The sequence below is a fragment of the Phalacrocorax aristotelis genome, chromosome 1, assembly GCF_949628215.1.
Source record: "Phalacrocorax aristotelis chromosome 1, bGulAri2.1, whole genome shotgun sequence".
NCBI lineage: Eukaryota > Metazoa > Chordata > Aves > Suliformes > Phalacrocoracidae > Phalacrocorax > Phalacrocorax aristotelis.
Genome location: NC_134276.1, coordinates 132620415 through 132636109, shown reverse-complemented (window position 1 = coordinate 132636109; position 15695 = coordinate 132620415). Strand labels below are relative to the sequence as shown.

Sequence of the window (15695 nt, the reverse complement as noted above, 5' to 3'; positions counted from 1 at the left end):
TTCTGCTTTGCAGTCAGTTGCAGTTCCAGGAACGCATTGTGGCTCACTGAACCATGGCAAGGGCCACTGGGAGGGGATGGGAAGTGCTAGCGGGGGGGAATCCATTTTTCCCTCATTATGTTGCGTCTGACATCCTGGGAGTGGTGGCAGTGCAATGTGACTGAGATGCTGCAGGCGAGAATCAGAGTGCCTTATGAGGCTGGGTGGATTAATTAAAATGTTGATCCTGCTGGGGAATCTGCCCTCAGATCCGTGAGACCAGACGGACCGTAAGGGACTCGGACAGTGGCTTGGAACAGATGTCAATTGGACACCACATCAGGGAGCGGGCCCACATCATGCAGCGGTCCCGCAACCATCGCACGGGTGACCAGGAGGAGAGGCAGGACTACATCAACATGGATGAAAGTGAGTACTGCCCATGTCCTCCTCCCAGGGTGCCGCTTCCCCACCTCCTCCTCCTCTGAGCTTGTCCTTTCCTTATGTAGGTGATGCAGCCGCATTTGATGATGAGTGGAGGCGAGAGACATCCCGTTTCCGGCCGCAGCGGGGGCTGGATTACCGACGTCATGAAGGTGGCAGCGGCCGTCGGGCTGAAGGGACTCGTCTTGCAATCCAGGGCCCTGAGGATTCTCCCTCCAGACAGTCCCGTCGGTATGACTGGTGAACCCGGAGCAGACCTTGTGGGGGGTGCGGTGTGGCCACCCCCAAATCTACCTACATGCTCTTGTAAGTCTTAACAAGTCTTTATACCTCATCTTCCACTGCGCGGTTGCCTCTTAGCCATATGACTTTTATCTTTTTTTCATTGCCCCCGTCTTACATTATTTTGAAGTGTTGGTTGGAAATGAGTTTTCCCACTTAATCTAGAGAGCAGGGGGAGGTGGGAGTTTTGAGGAAATACTATTCTGAATGGGAAGGCAGAAGCTGTTTAAGTTAGCTTTGTCATCAACAAAAAAGTGTGGCGTCAGCCATAACTGGTGGTTGGAATGGTATGAAATGAGGTGGGATCACAGTCTATAGGGTGTTTATACTGTTGCTGTATAGAACTTAAGAGACCATGTGCTGTCAGTCCAGTTTGAAATACAAATGCTGGTGTCTGCTCTTCTATGTTTTGGATAGGGCTCTTTTTTTCCCTTTTTTTTTTTTGATGTCTAGACTTGACGTTTAAATATGTCTTCATGTTCTGTGCTGCTTTCTGCTCACCACTTACTCTTTTTTATGTTTTCCATTTCCCTTCCTCCCAGGTACAGACAGTGAAACTCTGAAGCCCCTTCAAAGCACCACTTGGACCCTCCTCAAATTTAGTATTAACCTCCCCCACTTAAGAATTGAAACAAAGCAACTAATCTTCTGCATTGCTCTCTTTTTGCCCCATTTGGGTGCTGCAGTGGGGCACGGGGAATCTCACTGATGTGCAAGGAATGCGTTAAATGCCCATTCCCTTTCTGCTCTCCTTTGGTTCTGTTCTTTCTGCCAGTAGTGGTGGGCATGAGGAGCTGCCGCCTCGCCTGTTCCATCCTTTCTGCTCTTTCTGTGCTGGGTTGGGCTGGTTCTGAAGTTCGTGATTAGTCCCCTGTGAGAGAAATATGAGGGAATTCTGCTAGAACCCTGTGTCGGTCCCCTCACTGGGACAGAGGCTTCGATTCCCCTCCTGATGCTTGGTGCTGCTAGGGAGAAGCAGAAGGATGTATGCATTAGAGAAGGGAGGAGCAGAACAAAAGCCGGATCAGCCTGTGGGCCCCCCCGACCCCTCTTCAATCAGCTCCCCCACTTTTTTAATTTGTGAAACTTGTAACTAGATGTTTACTGAATAAAGAAACAAACTGTAAAGAATTGTTGGATTGGTCTTTACCTTCAGCTGACCTAATTGTGCCTGCTGTGGAATTAACTAACCTCTTACATATCCTCGGGAAATTGCTGAGGAGAAACTTGGTGTTTAATTCTAAGGTTTTATTTAAAATAGCCTTATAGCGTTCCCACGTAGTTACGAAGTGAGATAATGCTCAGCATGGAAATTGTGAAAGAAGACCCAAGAACCCACCGTTTGCAAAAATACCCTTTAATTGCTGTAGTTTTGCTGTGCAGTCAAGGGAGACTGGTTGGTCTTTCTTGCTGCCTGGTCATCTGTGCAGCGCTGAATTGGGCCTCTGGGGTTCCTGCATGGCCGGGGAATACTGCTGTTATTTTCTCATTATTACGCTGCAACTGAGGCTGACGTGGTTACAAATGGCCTTTTAACTTAAGCATTAGGTGAAACTTGAGAGGCATTAGGAATACAGGACAAGGGAAGGTCTCTTGGGTTCCTGGGCCAGTTCCCTGCTCTGGCACATGCCCTTACGTAAAGTTTTTCATCAACTCATTTGAAACAGAAGGTGCAAACTTATCCTTGAAATTGGCACGCCGGGATCTTGCCATGGATCTCCATGTTGTACATATGGGCACTGACAGAGGGACAGACACCTCGCTGAGGACTGACTGTCTTGCTCTGAAGAACGGATGCAGGATCCAGCCCCTGAAAGCTTAGGGTAGAGTTTGCACCTGTTCCACCCCTCAAGGAAGCATGGGGCAGAGTCTTAGCCGATGGCAGGCTCTGTACCCACTTCCCCGCGCTGCTCTGTCCTGTAGCAACCCCCCCGTAAGAGTCCTGGTCTTCAGGTGATGGCTTCATGCCTGGGTGCACCTGGAGAGGTCTCTGGCATCTGGGAGGGTGAAGGGAGGGACCTTGGTTGAGACAGGGAAGTAAGTGTCGGAAGGGGTAAAAATGAGCTGCCCCTGGGAGCGGAGTGAGTTTCTGGAGATGTCCTAGTCAAGGCAGGCCCTGAAGAGAGCTAGGCTGAAGGAGCTACACAGAAAAAAGCAGGGCCTAGGAGAGGTTCCGTGGAAGACAAGTCATCTTGGGGTCGCCAGACTTTGTAGGAAGGAACTGGAGCAACAGCAGCCCTTGTCCTGGTGGTGGTCTTGAGCTGGTGCAAGATGTGGGACCTGGTGTTTTGATCCAGCGAAGAACCAACTGAGCACAGAAGGGTGCTTAGAGCATCGCAGCAGTGGTGGCCACCAGCTGCGATGTCCTGGCCCTCTGAGGCAATGCCTGAGAAATAGAACAGGGAGACAGGCATGGTGGAGTGGGGGGTTAACCTGGACCTTTGAGATGTGAGAATCCGTTCCTCTTTGGGCACAGAATTCCTAATCTTGATGTAATCCCTAATCCTTCTATCTGGATTTGGCCTCTGCACCCTGATGGGTGCTGTCCTGCTTATGGATCTGGGACCCTTACGTGCTCTTCCACTCCGGTGGGGGATGTGATTGAATCGCTGCTTGAGCCTTGCTGACTGCTGTACTGTCGTTTTGAAGATCTCAGCCTTCTCCAGGCATGAAAAGGCTCTAGCAGCCTAGGGAAATGGAAAAGAGGTTCAGTTAGAGGACCACCTTGTGTTAAGGCTGGGGAGAAGAGACAGGAGCCCAGGACAGAGTTTGAAAGATCCCAAACTGAAAAGTAAGCACAGGAAGTGTACTGGGAGGGTCTCCACTAGTCTGACACAGTGTGTTAACCTCTGACTTCAGAGAGCAGGACGTTTTTTCCCAAAGAAGGGAACCTCCCTTGACTCCTCCAGTCCTGGGAGGCTGTTCTTCACCTGCTGCTTGGGGTTCTGCTGGAGACACCTTCTCGGCTGTGCCAGGCAGGTGTTGATCCAGGCACAATGGTGTTTTTCGATTGGTGGCTTGAAGGACTCAAGAAAAGGAGAGAAAGTGAAGGCACGGAGAAGGAGGGCAGATGTGTACCTGCGTGGGAGTAGGATGCACTGCCGCCAGTGCCTTTTGCTGAGTGAGTGCGAGTTGTGCTTGGGGCTCTCCCTTTTGCTGATACCCTGGTTTGATGAAAATTCACATACTGATCCCTGACCTACATTAATAATCCAATGGAAGATCACGCAGAGAATTGCACGGATGCAACAAAAAGGTATGTGTGCACAACCAGTGATTTACTACTCCTCCTCTTGTCTTTAGACAAGCTCTAGGTTATTGTAAGCGGGTGCCTGAGGCTGTGTGTGTAGCCCTGCTCTAATGGAGCTGCTTCAAAACAAAAGCACCCATGCAACCAGGAAGCCCACCTCTGCTACACTGCCCTAACATTGGCATTTCCATGACACCTGGTTAATTTTTTCCCATTAGTTACTGTTTCAAGTGAAATGGTTTCCTGTTAAAAGTAGTCCACCTGCTGTATCAGGGAAAAGGGAAGGCCTGGGATGAGACTCTTACATTTCTGAGACATCTGTGACAGCTCTTCCAGCAAGGTGGAGGAAAGGAAGGTTGGATGTTCCCAACATGAAAGTCAAACGGTGTTTGTTTAAGGTGCACAGGGTGCAGTTCCAAGCCATCCGTCTGATGGAGACAGAATCAGTCCTCCCTCCTTCTCCCACAGCTGTCACCTTCACAAGGGACTTGTTGAAGCACCAAAGCAGCGCAGCTCAGTGGTACTTCTGGATCTTGCTGAGGAGCAAGTTGGACACCTGGAGTGAGACAGAGGGTCCTGCCGTGCTTAAAAGCAGGGGTGGAGTGGGGAATGAGAGGGAGAGGTGGGAGAATGAGGTGGAGAGAGGCTGGAAAAGCTGGTAGAAAAATGGATTGCATAACCTTGGATGAGAGTGCATCAGCTACACACAAATAGAATAGAAACTTAAGGGGGTTGGTTCATTGTATATTCAGTTTTCTATATTTGAAAATTTATTGTGAAAATAAAAGCCATTAGAGCTAGTGGGAACTTTGACCTTAAATGTTTTTGTCAGTAGCCCCGAAGCTCTGTGCACCTTTCGCTCTACTTTTTAAAGCATTGTAGAACACTGAGGAAATAACCTTGTGCCAATATTTGTAAACTGTAAATGAGATGATATTCACAGCTGTAAACCAGTTAAACTGGCATTAAGTCAAGATAAGAGATCAAAAATGCAATAAATCTAAAAATAAAAATGGATATATCTGTTTTTATAATTGTCTCACTCTCACTTTCTTGAAATTGTTCCTGACCGACAGCTGTAGTATTCTCTGATTAAATCATGGGTTGAGCTAACAAAGGCACTAGAGCAACCTCAAGTTAAAGGTTATGCCAGCACAAGATATCTTATTTAGCCACACAAGCCTATTCCCTGATTTAAAAATAAGTAATTATTAAAGCAACAAAAGGGCCAATATTATAAATTTTAGTTCACTGATAGATTTCAAGAGATGAGGGGGGAAAGAATATGAAATGAATTCTAGTAGGATGCTGTTCTGAAACTAATGCTCATTAGTAACGTGATTAATGGTCTGAAAGAAGATATTAAACCAGTGCTGATGACGCTTTCAGAGGACCCAGGAACAATGAAGGTGATAAACAGTGGAGAAAGATGATATGTGCAGAGCAGTCCGTAACTGCCAGGGTGGCATTTGTTTACAAACAGTAAGTATTTGTGGCTGCGGTGAAAGCGGAAAGACATTCATCCAGGAATGCAGATGTAGTCTGTGCTCTTCAAGATGGAGGACTGCTTTGTGGAAATTCCAGAAAGAATGAGGGGGTTGGGAGATAACCAAGTAAACACATGTTACTTGCGTAAGTCCTCAGCTGTGGAGATGGGTTATGCTCGTACGTTCCCCAAGAAGGGAGGTAAAGTTTCTCCCTTATATCACAATAGTGAACCCATTGCGTGAAATCTGAGTATACGACACTAAAAAGACACTGAAGTTTGGAAGGACTCAAGAAGTGAGCAACAGGGATGACCTGAAGCCCAGAAACATGGACTGGCACTACAAGATAACATAAATTCAAGACTCTCGTGTCTGAGCTCTTTCCTATTGAGTATGGGCTGGCATTACCTGTATGGGAATGAGGTTTCTGACAGTAGAGGGCTCTTCAACCCAGCAGAAAACCTGCAGCTACATAATGATGGAACTGGAAATGAGATGCAGGCCTTCATGGGGGAGTGTGACCATTAGAGCATACCTGGGTTTTCCAGCTCTCGTGACTCCAAACCCAGCTGTCTTAAAGAGAAGTTGGAGAGCAGTCACAGCAATGGAGTGGGGTAGTTCTTGGCCACTTGAGAAGCCAAATGACACGATATACCCGTCCCTTCAGGCTTTAAAAAAAAAATAATCTATGAATCAGAGAAGAAGGCAGGCTGGCACCGTGCTGGACTGCAGGGGAGGGTGGGAAGGGGAAGAAGGGACCTGGTGACTTGATGGGGACTTCAAAGCATGTGGGACTGTAGAGCAAGCTGCAGGAAATGGAGCTCTCTGTGGGCACAGTGGTTTGTTTGGGAAACAGGTGTGCACTTCCATGGGGCAAGAGTGTAAAATCCCACAGGCAACACCACTCCTGTGGCACCGAATCCAGTGTTGGAGAACAACAGCATTTAAAACAGACCTCAATACAGGGTCTAGGTTAAAATCACTTGTTTGATTTTGCAACCTTTTTCTATTTTCCAAAACCCTCTAAAAAAAAGACTTGATTTTCTTTATCAGCCCTGTCTTAAATGTAACTATCTTTTTTCTTCTGGGAGTTTTCTCGTTTAAAGACAACACTTCAAAATAAGTCCCCATGGAGAAATTCCACTTAGGTTATTACTACTTCCACTCTCTCCTCACATCTGGCTGCTTTGGCTGTGTGGGTTTATAAACCCTGAGGGCACTTAATATAAATTTGGGGGGTGGGGAGAGATGCAAAGGAAGGGGAATAGAATAGACACTACCTGTCTGCAACTGTTGGTGCTGTAATGATCAGAGGTAAGCTGGAAGTTCAGATACTAGCCTCATGACATTCATCCCTTAGTAATAAGAGAAAAGGAGAACAAAGATTGCAAAAAATAATTACATGAGTAAATAAATAAAATCAGACCCATTGCCAAATTGGATGAGGGTGTCACCAGCGACAGTATTGCTGTTACTAAGCTGGGAGGAGTGGCTGATACACCAGAAGGCTGTGCTGCCATCCAGCGAGACCTGGACAAGTTGGAGAGATGGGCAAGGGGAACCTGATGAAATTTAACAAGAGCAAGTTTAGGGTCTGGCCCCTGGGGAGGGACAACCCCATGCACCAGTACAGGTTGGGGTTGACCTGCTGGAAAGAGGCTCCACTTAGAAGGACCTGGGAGTGCTGGTGGACAGCAAGTTGACCCTGAGCCAGCAATGTGCCTGGTGGCCAAGAAGGCCAACGGTGTCCTGGGTGCATTGAAAGGAGTGTGGCCAGCAGGTCGAGGGAGGTTACCCTTCCCCTCTACTCTGCCCTAGTGGGACCACATTTGGAGTACTGCATCCAATTCTGGGCTCCACAGGTCAAGAAAGACAGGGAACTGCTTAAGCAAGTCCAGCGGAGAGCTACAAAGATGATCAGGGGACTGGAGCATCTCCCTTATGAGGAAAGGCTGAGAGACCTGGGTGTGTTCAGCCTGGAGAAGAGAAGACTGAGGGGCAATCTTGTCAGTGCTTATAAATAGCTAAAGGGTGACTATCAAGAGGATGGGGCCAGACTCTTTTCAGTGGTGTCCAGCAACAGGACAAGGGGCAATGGGCACAAGTTGGAATACAGGAAGTTCCACCTAAACATGAGAAAAAAAATTCTCTGAGGGTGACAGAGCAGTGGAACAGGCTGCCCAGGGAGGTTGTGGAGTCTCCTTCCCTGGAGATGTTCAAAACCCACTGGGATCTGTTCCTGTGCCCCCTGCTCTAGGTGTACCTGCTCAAGCAGGGGGGTTGGACAAGACCATCTCCAGATGAATGATCTACCATTCTGTGATTCTGTGGTCACACAGGAGGATGTAGGAGGCCTTAAAGGTGTCAGCAACAGCAAAGGGACTACAGTTAGTAGCACAAAGTAAAAGGGAAAAGGGACGTAGGACCTAAAAGTCAAGACTTTCTTAGCTGTAAAGTGAAGCCTCTTTGATTATTAGCATCAGCAAAGAAGAAAGAATCACCAGTGAATCTTATAATAACTGTAAGCACCTACTGAGGCATCAAGGAGAAGACACACACAATCTGGGAGGTGTTTCCAGTAGCTACAGGTATGCATTTCTGTTGCTGTGCAAAATGCTGGTAAGACTTCACCTATGGAAGAGAACTGTGCTCATTTCTAGCCAAGAGAGCTTAATGTGAAGTGCAAATAAGAGCAAGCTTGTAGGTGAGCCTACAAGCTGTGGAGAGCTCACAATGTATGAGGAGGCTGGTTTGGTTAGCTAAGCAAAGTGAAGTCTATACTCAAGTGAAATCAACACCAGGGAGGAAGAACAGCATCAGCTAAAGCCGCACTAGCACAGGCACAAGAGAATACAAACTAGCTGTGAATCCATTTAAGTTAGAAATTAGAAAAATTTTCTAATCACTACAGCAGTCAGGTTCTGGGGCAACATGCCAAGGGGACTAGTAGGGACAATAAAATTAGCCAATTTTTGGTTGACACTTGAGAAGCAAGCGTCTATGCAAGAGAAGCAAGGGACTACGAGACCATACTGGTAAGGGTTCCCACTCAGTCACCAGGAACATCCTTCTCACTTTTTCTCCCACCAAACAGGTCATCCATCCTCCCACATCCCGAAGCCAGTGCTAAATTCTTCAGAGGCAGATGCAGGGCAAAGCCTGCCCAGAAACATTTTCTCCTTGGCCGAAGGGGCTGGGGCTTCATTTGTGCCTTGGAGCAGGAGGGCTTAGAGTTGCTTTTAGAGCATGCACAAGTGCTACAGCAATTCTGGATGTTCTTGTTACAGGTTGTAAGGGACTAGAAACTTGTCTCAACATTGTGGGCAGGACAAGTTTCACTACTAAAGCCTGATCACCACTGCAACTTAGCAGGACAGTTTGGCTGCTGGAGCAGCCCATTGACTTGTCGCTGGTGGGAGTGCGCCTGTCCTGTTGTGTCGGTGTACACTCCCCCTGCGCATGCGCTGGGGCCCAGGGTTGACTGATGGGGTGGCTCGGACCCTCTAGAACTTTCCAGCACCCTCTAGTGACAGTACTGGGCATGTGCCCCACCGCTGAGTGGGAGGCGTGCGTATGCAAAACAGTTATTGACTATGCAAAAGAACAACGCTATAAAAAGAGGAAACCATCGGCGACCACGAGGAGTGTTCTGGAACATTCCCTGTCCACTGGATTCGAAGATACATCGGATGGACCAACCGTACAGACGGACAGACCGACCACTGCAGATCCATGGTGGTAGCTATCACAACGCACTTTCTCCCTCTTTATCTCTCTCCCTTTCTCACCTTTTTTTCTCTCTTTCTCTCCTTTTCCCATGCATACTTGTTGGCCGAATAAAGTGACTCGGCATTTGACTCTGTTTTGAGTCTTAATTCTTTTTCCGAGATTGTAAAAGGAACCAAGTCACAATAAAACATCGGAGTTAATCAGAAGTTAAGCCCAGACGCCCCCAACATCCCAGAATTAGCTGAGGTCGGTTGGAAAGCAAGGGGGTTTAACCTCTGCCAAATTGTTCAACCCAACAGTGGATCATGACACAGGTATAAAAGGGTCACAGCTCTTAAATCCAGCTGACATTTTGACATCTATTGAATTAATCACAACATTAATACAATTGGACAAAGAATTTTGTTGCAAACAAACTCCTTTTCCCAGCAGTGGCAGAGCCTGCCATCAGCAGAGGAGGCAGAAGAAAATCCAGCCCAGTTCCACACCACACCAGCAGCAATGCTGCCAAAAAACTGGAGCAGCCCCAAAGAGAAACACCCAAGAGGCAGGTCCGTGAGGAACCAGTAGAGAAAGCAGGTGCTCTTTTTCTCAGTTTTGCAGCTAAGTGCTGACTAGAACTAGGAAAAAAGGATGAGAAAAGTAGAGCCCTACAGGTGGGAATGTGGATAGACACCCATGGAAAGGAAGGCAAAGATGGAAAGGGGTCACAGAAAGAAAACTAGCAGCTATTCCAGGGCATAAGAAGGAGACAAGATGTCGGGGATCTGGGAGATGCATTTGCAGCTGCTGGCGTTGACCATGGGACTCTCTTGACTACTCTACCTTGCACTGGGTTGTAGTCCTGCAGAGCCAGGGCCTCATCCCAGGGGGCCTGGTCCTACCATGGCAAGAGGCTGGCACAACCCTTGGTGGCTGCTGTCACAGGGAGCTTTTGTGAGAAGGTACGGTCCTGTGGGAAGCAGACCAGAACATCCGTCTGTGTCAGTTCACCCAACAGAGCAGGCCATCAGGCACCCACCTTCCACAACAAACCTTTTTCCAATGCCTTGTTAAAGCAGACGTGAGGTTTCCCCACTTTTAGCTCTGGGGGACCACACAGCGACATGAACTTCCTGCAGACCAGTAAAAGCAAGCTGGCCAGCATCACCGTGACCTGTGCAGTATCCCCATGGTCCTGAAGGATGCTGCAGCTGCCACTCCTCTACTGGCACTGGGGACCCGCAGGAGGATGGAGTTGGCGGGAGCATATCCTGCTGCTGCGCAGAGGCAGGGCTGCCATCCTCCCGGGTCTCCCCAGACCAGCCTGGGGAAACCTGCTGTCATGAGACATCCCCCCCAACCAGCATGGCCTGGTACAAGGGAGGCTTGGTAATGTTTGACAGATACTTTGATACATGCCAGCCCATCTGTTCATCAAAAAAACCAAACAAAAAACCCCTCACAGATCTCATTTGGCAAAGGCGGCCTCAGTGACCCCCCCCCAATAAACAAAAGGTTGGCTCCCTTTGAGGGGAGCCCTGATGAGCACTGTTAAGCACAAAGACCACCTCTACCTCCAAAGATCCTCTGGCACAAACCACTGGAGGATGGGGAGAACATGGGCAAGTCCTGCAGGTGCTTGCCTGCCTGTTATGCTCCTCTCCACTCACCAGATAGAGATGGGCACTGCAGTGGATGCCGGGCATGCATGGCACCATGGCTTCTGACCCCATCACCTTCAAGAAGGGCAGCAGCAAGTGCCCCAGAAGAAATTGTGTCCTCAGTAATACAATACAAAGAATTAACCCTCGTTAACTGTGCTTCCTAATAGGAATCTGTGGCTACCTCTCAGCACAGAGCGTCTCACAAAATTCAGACATCCCTCTCCCCAGCCAGGTGTAAATAGGAGGAGTAGGGATAGGTCCTGTCCTTCCTCCTCCCTTTTCTGAATCCAGATGTGAAAGCGCCACATATAACACCCAAAGAGGTGTTGCAGTGCATCGCTGTGCCAGGAGTCATTACACTTTCCATGCTAGGGCTGGCAGAGCTCCTGCTCCTCAAACTGGGATGAAGGCTTCTCCATACCCTCCCTGCTACAATCCCCTAAACCTCTGCCTTTTGCCAGGGCTTCGGGTGTCATGTGTCCAGGTATTTCTGTTCCGCTCTACTCTACTTTTCTTTGAGAGAAAACAGGGTTAAAAACACAAAGACATTTAAAATTAAAATGAAAACCTATAATAATAATAATCTCAGTACTTACCTCACTCTTGCCATCTGCAAAGTGATTTACAAATGTTAACTAATTAATTAATCTTCACATCCTCTCTGACTGAAATTCAGAGTCACAGCTGAAGTGAGCAGGAAAATAAAAAGTGTGGTTTTCAGGTGAAGGGCAAAGGGAAACCTATGCTCCTGCCCACTGTTTGCCATCCGGCAAGGCAAATTGCAGTAATATTTTCATTCTGCACTGCACGCCTCTCATTTATTTTTTCAGTCATATCAAAGGTCTGAAGTAATTTTGTCTGCTACCTTCTGCTTCCTTTTTCTTAATGGAGGTCTTAAAAGGTGTTCCTTTTGAAAAGTAAACAAAATGGAAGACTTTCAGAGCTGTGCAGATGCCCCCTGAGCAAACACATTTAATCCCAAACTCTTCTGAAATCTACAACACAACCAGCCTCAAGAGGGGCAAATAAAATGGGAAGGGGGAGCAAGGCCTATGGCTGTGCTTGGCAAAAGCCACAATTGGAGAGCTGAGCTGAGCCTTATGGGGGGCGGGAAAGCTGAATGCTTGTCAGGGACTAGAGACTTGTCTCAACCTTGTTGGCAGGCAAGTTTCACTACTAAAGCCTGATCACTACGGCAGCTGAGCGGAACAGTTTAATCACCAAGGTCGACCCGACAGGAATGTGCGCCCCATTATCTCAGAGTACTTGTCCTCCGCGCATGCGCCTGGCCCAAGGCCGACGGGCAACATATGGGGAGGGGCTTGGACCCCCCAGAACTTTCAAGCACCCCCTAGTGACAGTACTGGGCATGCGCCCCACCGCCGAGTGGGGGGCAGGGGTGTGCAGAACAGTTACTGGCTATGCAAGATAGTGACCTTGTAAAAGGGGAAACCAGCAGAGACGACGGGGCACGCGTTCTGGAACAACCCCACCCTCCATCGGCTTCAAAGATGCATCGGACACCTGGACTCCGCCCCGGACCAGATGGACTGCTGCAGATCCGTGGTGATAGCTATCGCAACAGTCCCACTCTCTCCCTCCCTCTCTCCCTCTTGTTCGCTTTTCCACCTTTTTTTTCCCTCTTTCTTTGCTTTTCTCTCCTGTACCTATTTCTGGCCAAATAAAGTAACTTGGGACTTGACTCGGTTTTGAGTCTTAATTCTGTTTCCAAGAATGTAAAAGAAACCAAGTCATGATAACACATTGAAGTTAATCAGAAGTTAAGCCCAGCCGCCCCCAACATCCCAGAATTAGCTGAGGTCGGTTGGAAAGCAAGGGGGTTTATCCCCTGCCAAACTGGTCAACGCAACAGTGGATTGTGACAATGCCACAAAACAAAGTTATGGCAGAAGTGTGCAGGCAAACTCATGATGCAATTTAGCCATGAGGATTCAAGCCTGGGGCCTCAGCACAGCCCACAGGCTGGTGGGATGAGCCCACCAGGACCATGTGCTGGTCCACGCTCTGGTTGCTATCACCCGTGCATGGTTTTTTGTGCTCACAACACCGATGACAGCGTGTGTACAGAGCACCAGTGTTGCTCTGCCTTGTTGCATGCTGTGCTGGGCTCTCACACAAGTGTAGCGCATGCAACTGGCATAGAGCTCGCAGAGCTGTCTCAGGACACTTCCAACTCTGCTCCCAGGATCTGTAGCCTGGCTTTAAACTGTGGATTCCAGGTGTTTAAAAAGACCCTTTGAGCCTAACAGCCACAGTGTGGTTAAAGAGAGAAAAGCCCAAGAGCAAAGGTGATCTCTCTCTGGTGACCAATGATAGGACCTCAGGGAATGGCAGGAAGATGTGCCAGGGGAAGTTTAGGTTGGATATTAGGAAAAGGTTCTTCACACAGAGGGTGGTGGAGCACAGGAACAGGCTCCCCAGGGAGGCAGTCACAGCACCAAGCCTGACAATATTCAAGAAGCACTTGGACAACGCCCTCAGACACATGGTGTCTGAGACACTTGTGACAAAGAGCTGTTACAGCTGCTTTTCCTAAGCAGCAGCAGGACTTTTGTGGGGCACAAATATCCTCCTCCATTATTTGGCAACTTCAGCTCTCCCTGGAGGTGCCACTGCTCCAGCCCAGCTCCTGCTGGACCTCAGCTGGCTGTTAGGACATGTGCTTTGTCAGGCTGCTCGGCTCCATTCCAAGCCCATTCTCTTCTCTCCTTCTCATCACACCCCAACGGCTTTGTGAGTGGCTCCTCTTTCAAAGGGCATGAGGTGCCAGACATCCAGCAGGTGCTCAGGGCTTGCCAGGTACCACCTCGCCTATCAGCACTGCTGACCCAGACCAGCCCTTCCCAGGGAGTGGGAGAATCTGATACACACAGACATTATTGCTTCTTGCAGACAATTGCAAATGTAGCAGCCACAGTGACACTCTTCGAGAGAGAGACAGACAAAGGTGATGTGATGCAGAGGGAGGAAGGCTTGAGGTAATTTAGACAAAAGCTGAAAGTGTTGTCACAACCCCTCCCTGCAACTTATGGAAAACAGGACTTGTCAAGCAGTCTCCCCATCGCCACAAATTAGCCAGACCTCTCTGGGTGGGTCAAGACAACCCTGGCTTAGCTGCCCCCTTATGTGCTCCTGCAGCCAGATTTCCACCTCGCATCTGGGCAACTTCACGCCAAACCTCTCCTACTTGGCACTTCCTTGACAGATGACCACAACTAAGGAGCTTGGGGCCTCAGGGCACAGAATGGGGGAAAGGTGTGGGGCTGCTCTGGGTCCTGGAGACCTCAGCCAGGGGCAGCTCAGCACATCCCTGCCCCTGGCACAGGTGGCTGGCATGCCCTGCCCTGTGACCTTACATACACAGAAAAAAAGCTGCTTGGAAGTTTTATGAGTTTATGGGTTCAGGTGACAGGGGATTCCCACTGAAAGTTAGTGCTGTATTACAGCAGCCTGGAATTAGTAAAACAGCAATATCGCCCAAACCAGCATTTTGTGGTGTTTGAGATGACATCACACCTTGCTACCACTAAAACAAGCGTGGCCTCACACACATATCCCCTTCCCCACCCCTTTAACAAGGCTTGCTCCCACCTACGCTGCCTCAGCTCCAGCTCTTACTTGCCTGCACAGGGAGTTAACCCAGAAGAAAACTCACCCAGGCCAGTGAACTGAAAAAGTCTCCATGCAGACAAAGATCAGGGCTTTCCCTTATTGGATTAATTTTCCAGTGGTCTGCCCATGCACAGACACCCAGGTTCAGGGAATCAAATTTTAGCGTTGGCATAAGGGAAGAGGCAGAACCAAGCAGGGTGGGAGTTGCAGTGTCAACTGACATTTACATCAGCATACACTGTTGTGGAACAGCAGAGCGACACTCACATCCATCTGACTTGGCTTCAAGCCAGTCTCAGGGGTGCACCCTCTGAAGAATCTGGTGGTTTTTTCCTGGGCATCTCCCAGGAATCAATTTCATTTAAAAAGTCTTTTTCAGCCAGGCTCCGGTGTTACCCAGGAATGCCTTAAGCAGCATCTATACCATGAAAACTCACCCAGGTGGGCACTGACTCTTACCTTCAACTTACAGAATCACAGAATGGTAGGGGTTGGAAAGGACCTCTAGAGATCATCTTGTCCAACCCCACTCCTAGAGCAGGGTGCCCAGGACTGCATCCAGGCAGGTTTTAAATGTCTCCAGGGAAGAAGACTCTACAACCTCCCTGGGCAGCCTGTTCCACTGCTCTGTCACTCTCACAGGAAAGAATTTTTTTCTTGGACTGAGGTGGAACTTCCTGTGTTCCAACTTGAGCCCATTGCCCCTTGTCCTGTCATTGGGCACTAATGAAAAGAGTCTGGTCCCATCATGCTGACACCCACCCTTTAGATATTTATAGGTATTGATGAAATCCCCCCAGTCTCCTCCAGGCTAAACAAACCCAAGTCTCTCAGCCTTTCCTCATATGGGAGATGCTCCAGTCCCCATATGGACTCTCTGATGGACAAGACCCCACATCACTTTCCATTTTGTCCAGGAGCACTGGGCATGTAGTACTGACACTTTTTCCTCAATCTCTGCACCTTCAACCGAGACTACCTGAAAAGCACCTCTTTGGGACATTCCAGATGCAAATTAATCACACAAGAACCTCTTCAAATAAGATTGATGATTCATTCCCACTTTATGGACCCTTGCCCCAGCTCTATTAGAGCTACCGTGGCACTGCCCTTTGGAAAAGGAAGTGAGTGTTTTGAGGATATATTCCATCCAGAAATGGGATAGAGGCTCTCCGTATCACAACTTACTTTGGAACACCCAGAATCAGTATATGAGACAAAGAGACACCACCGCGGGACCACAAG

At 48.6% G+C, this 15695-nt stretch overlaps 1 protein-coding gene across 6 annotated transcripts in view; it reads left to right on the top strand.

Moving 5' to 3' along the window:
* Nucleotides 1-1836, top strand: part of MLF2 (myeloid leukemia factor 2) — a 104572-nt gene extending 102736 nt beyond the window's left edge. For all 6 annotated transcript variants that reach the window (XM_075109509.1, XM_075109517.1, XM_075109547.1 and 3 more), the window contains 3 exons: nt 249-408; nt 489-729; nt 1248-1836. In XM_075109509.1, the coding sequence (XP_074965610.1) occupies nt 249-408; nt 489-667 (339 nt within the window). In that variant the 3' untranslated portion in view covers nt 668-729; nt 1248-1836. The remainder of the gene's footprint in view (nt 1-248; nt 409-488; nt 730-1247) is intronic.
* The last annotated feature ends 13859 nt before the right edge of the window (nt 1837-15695 follow it).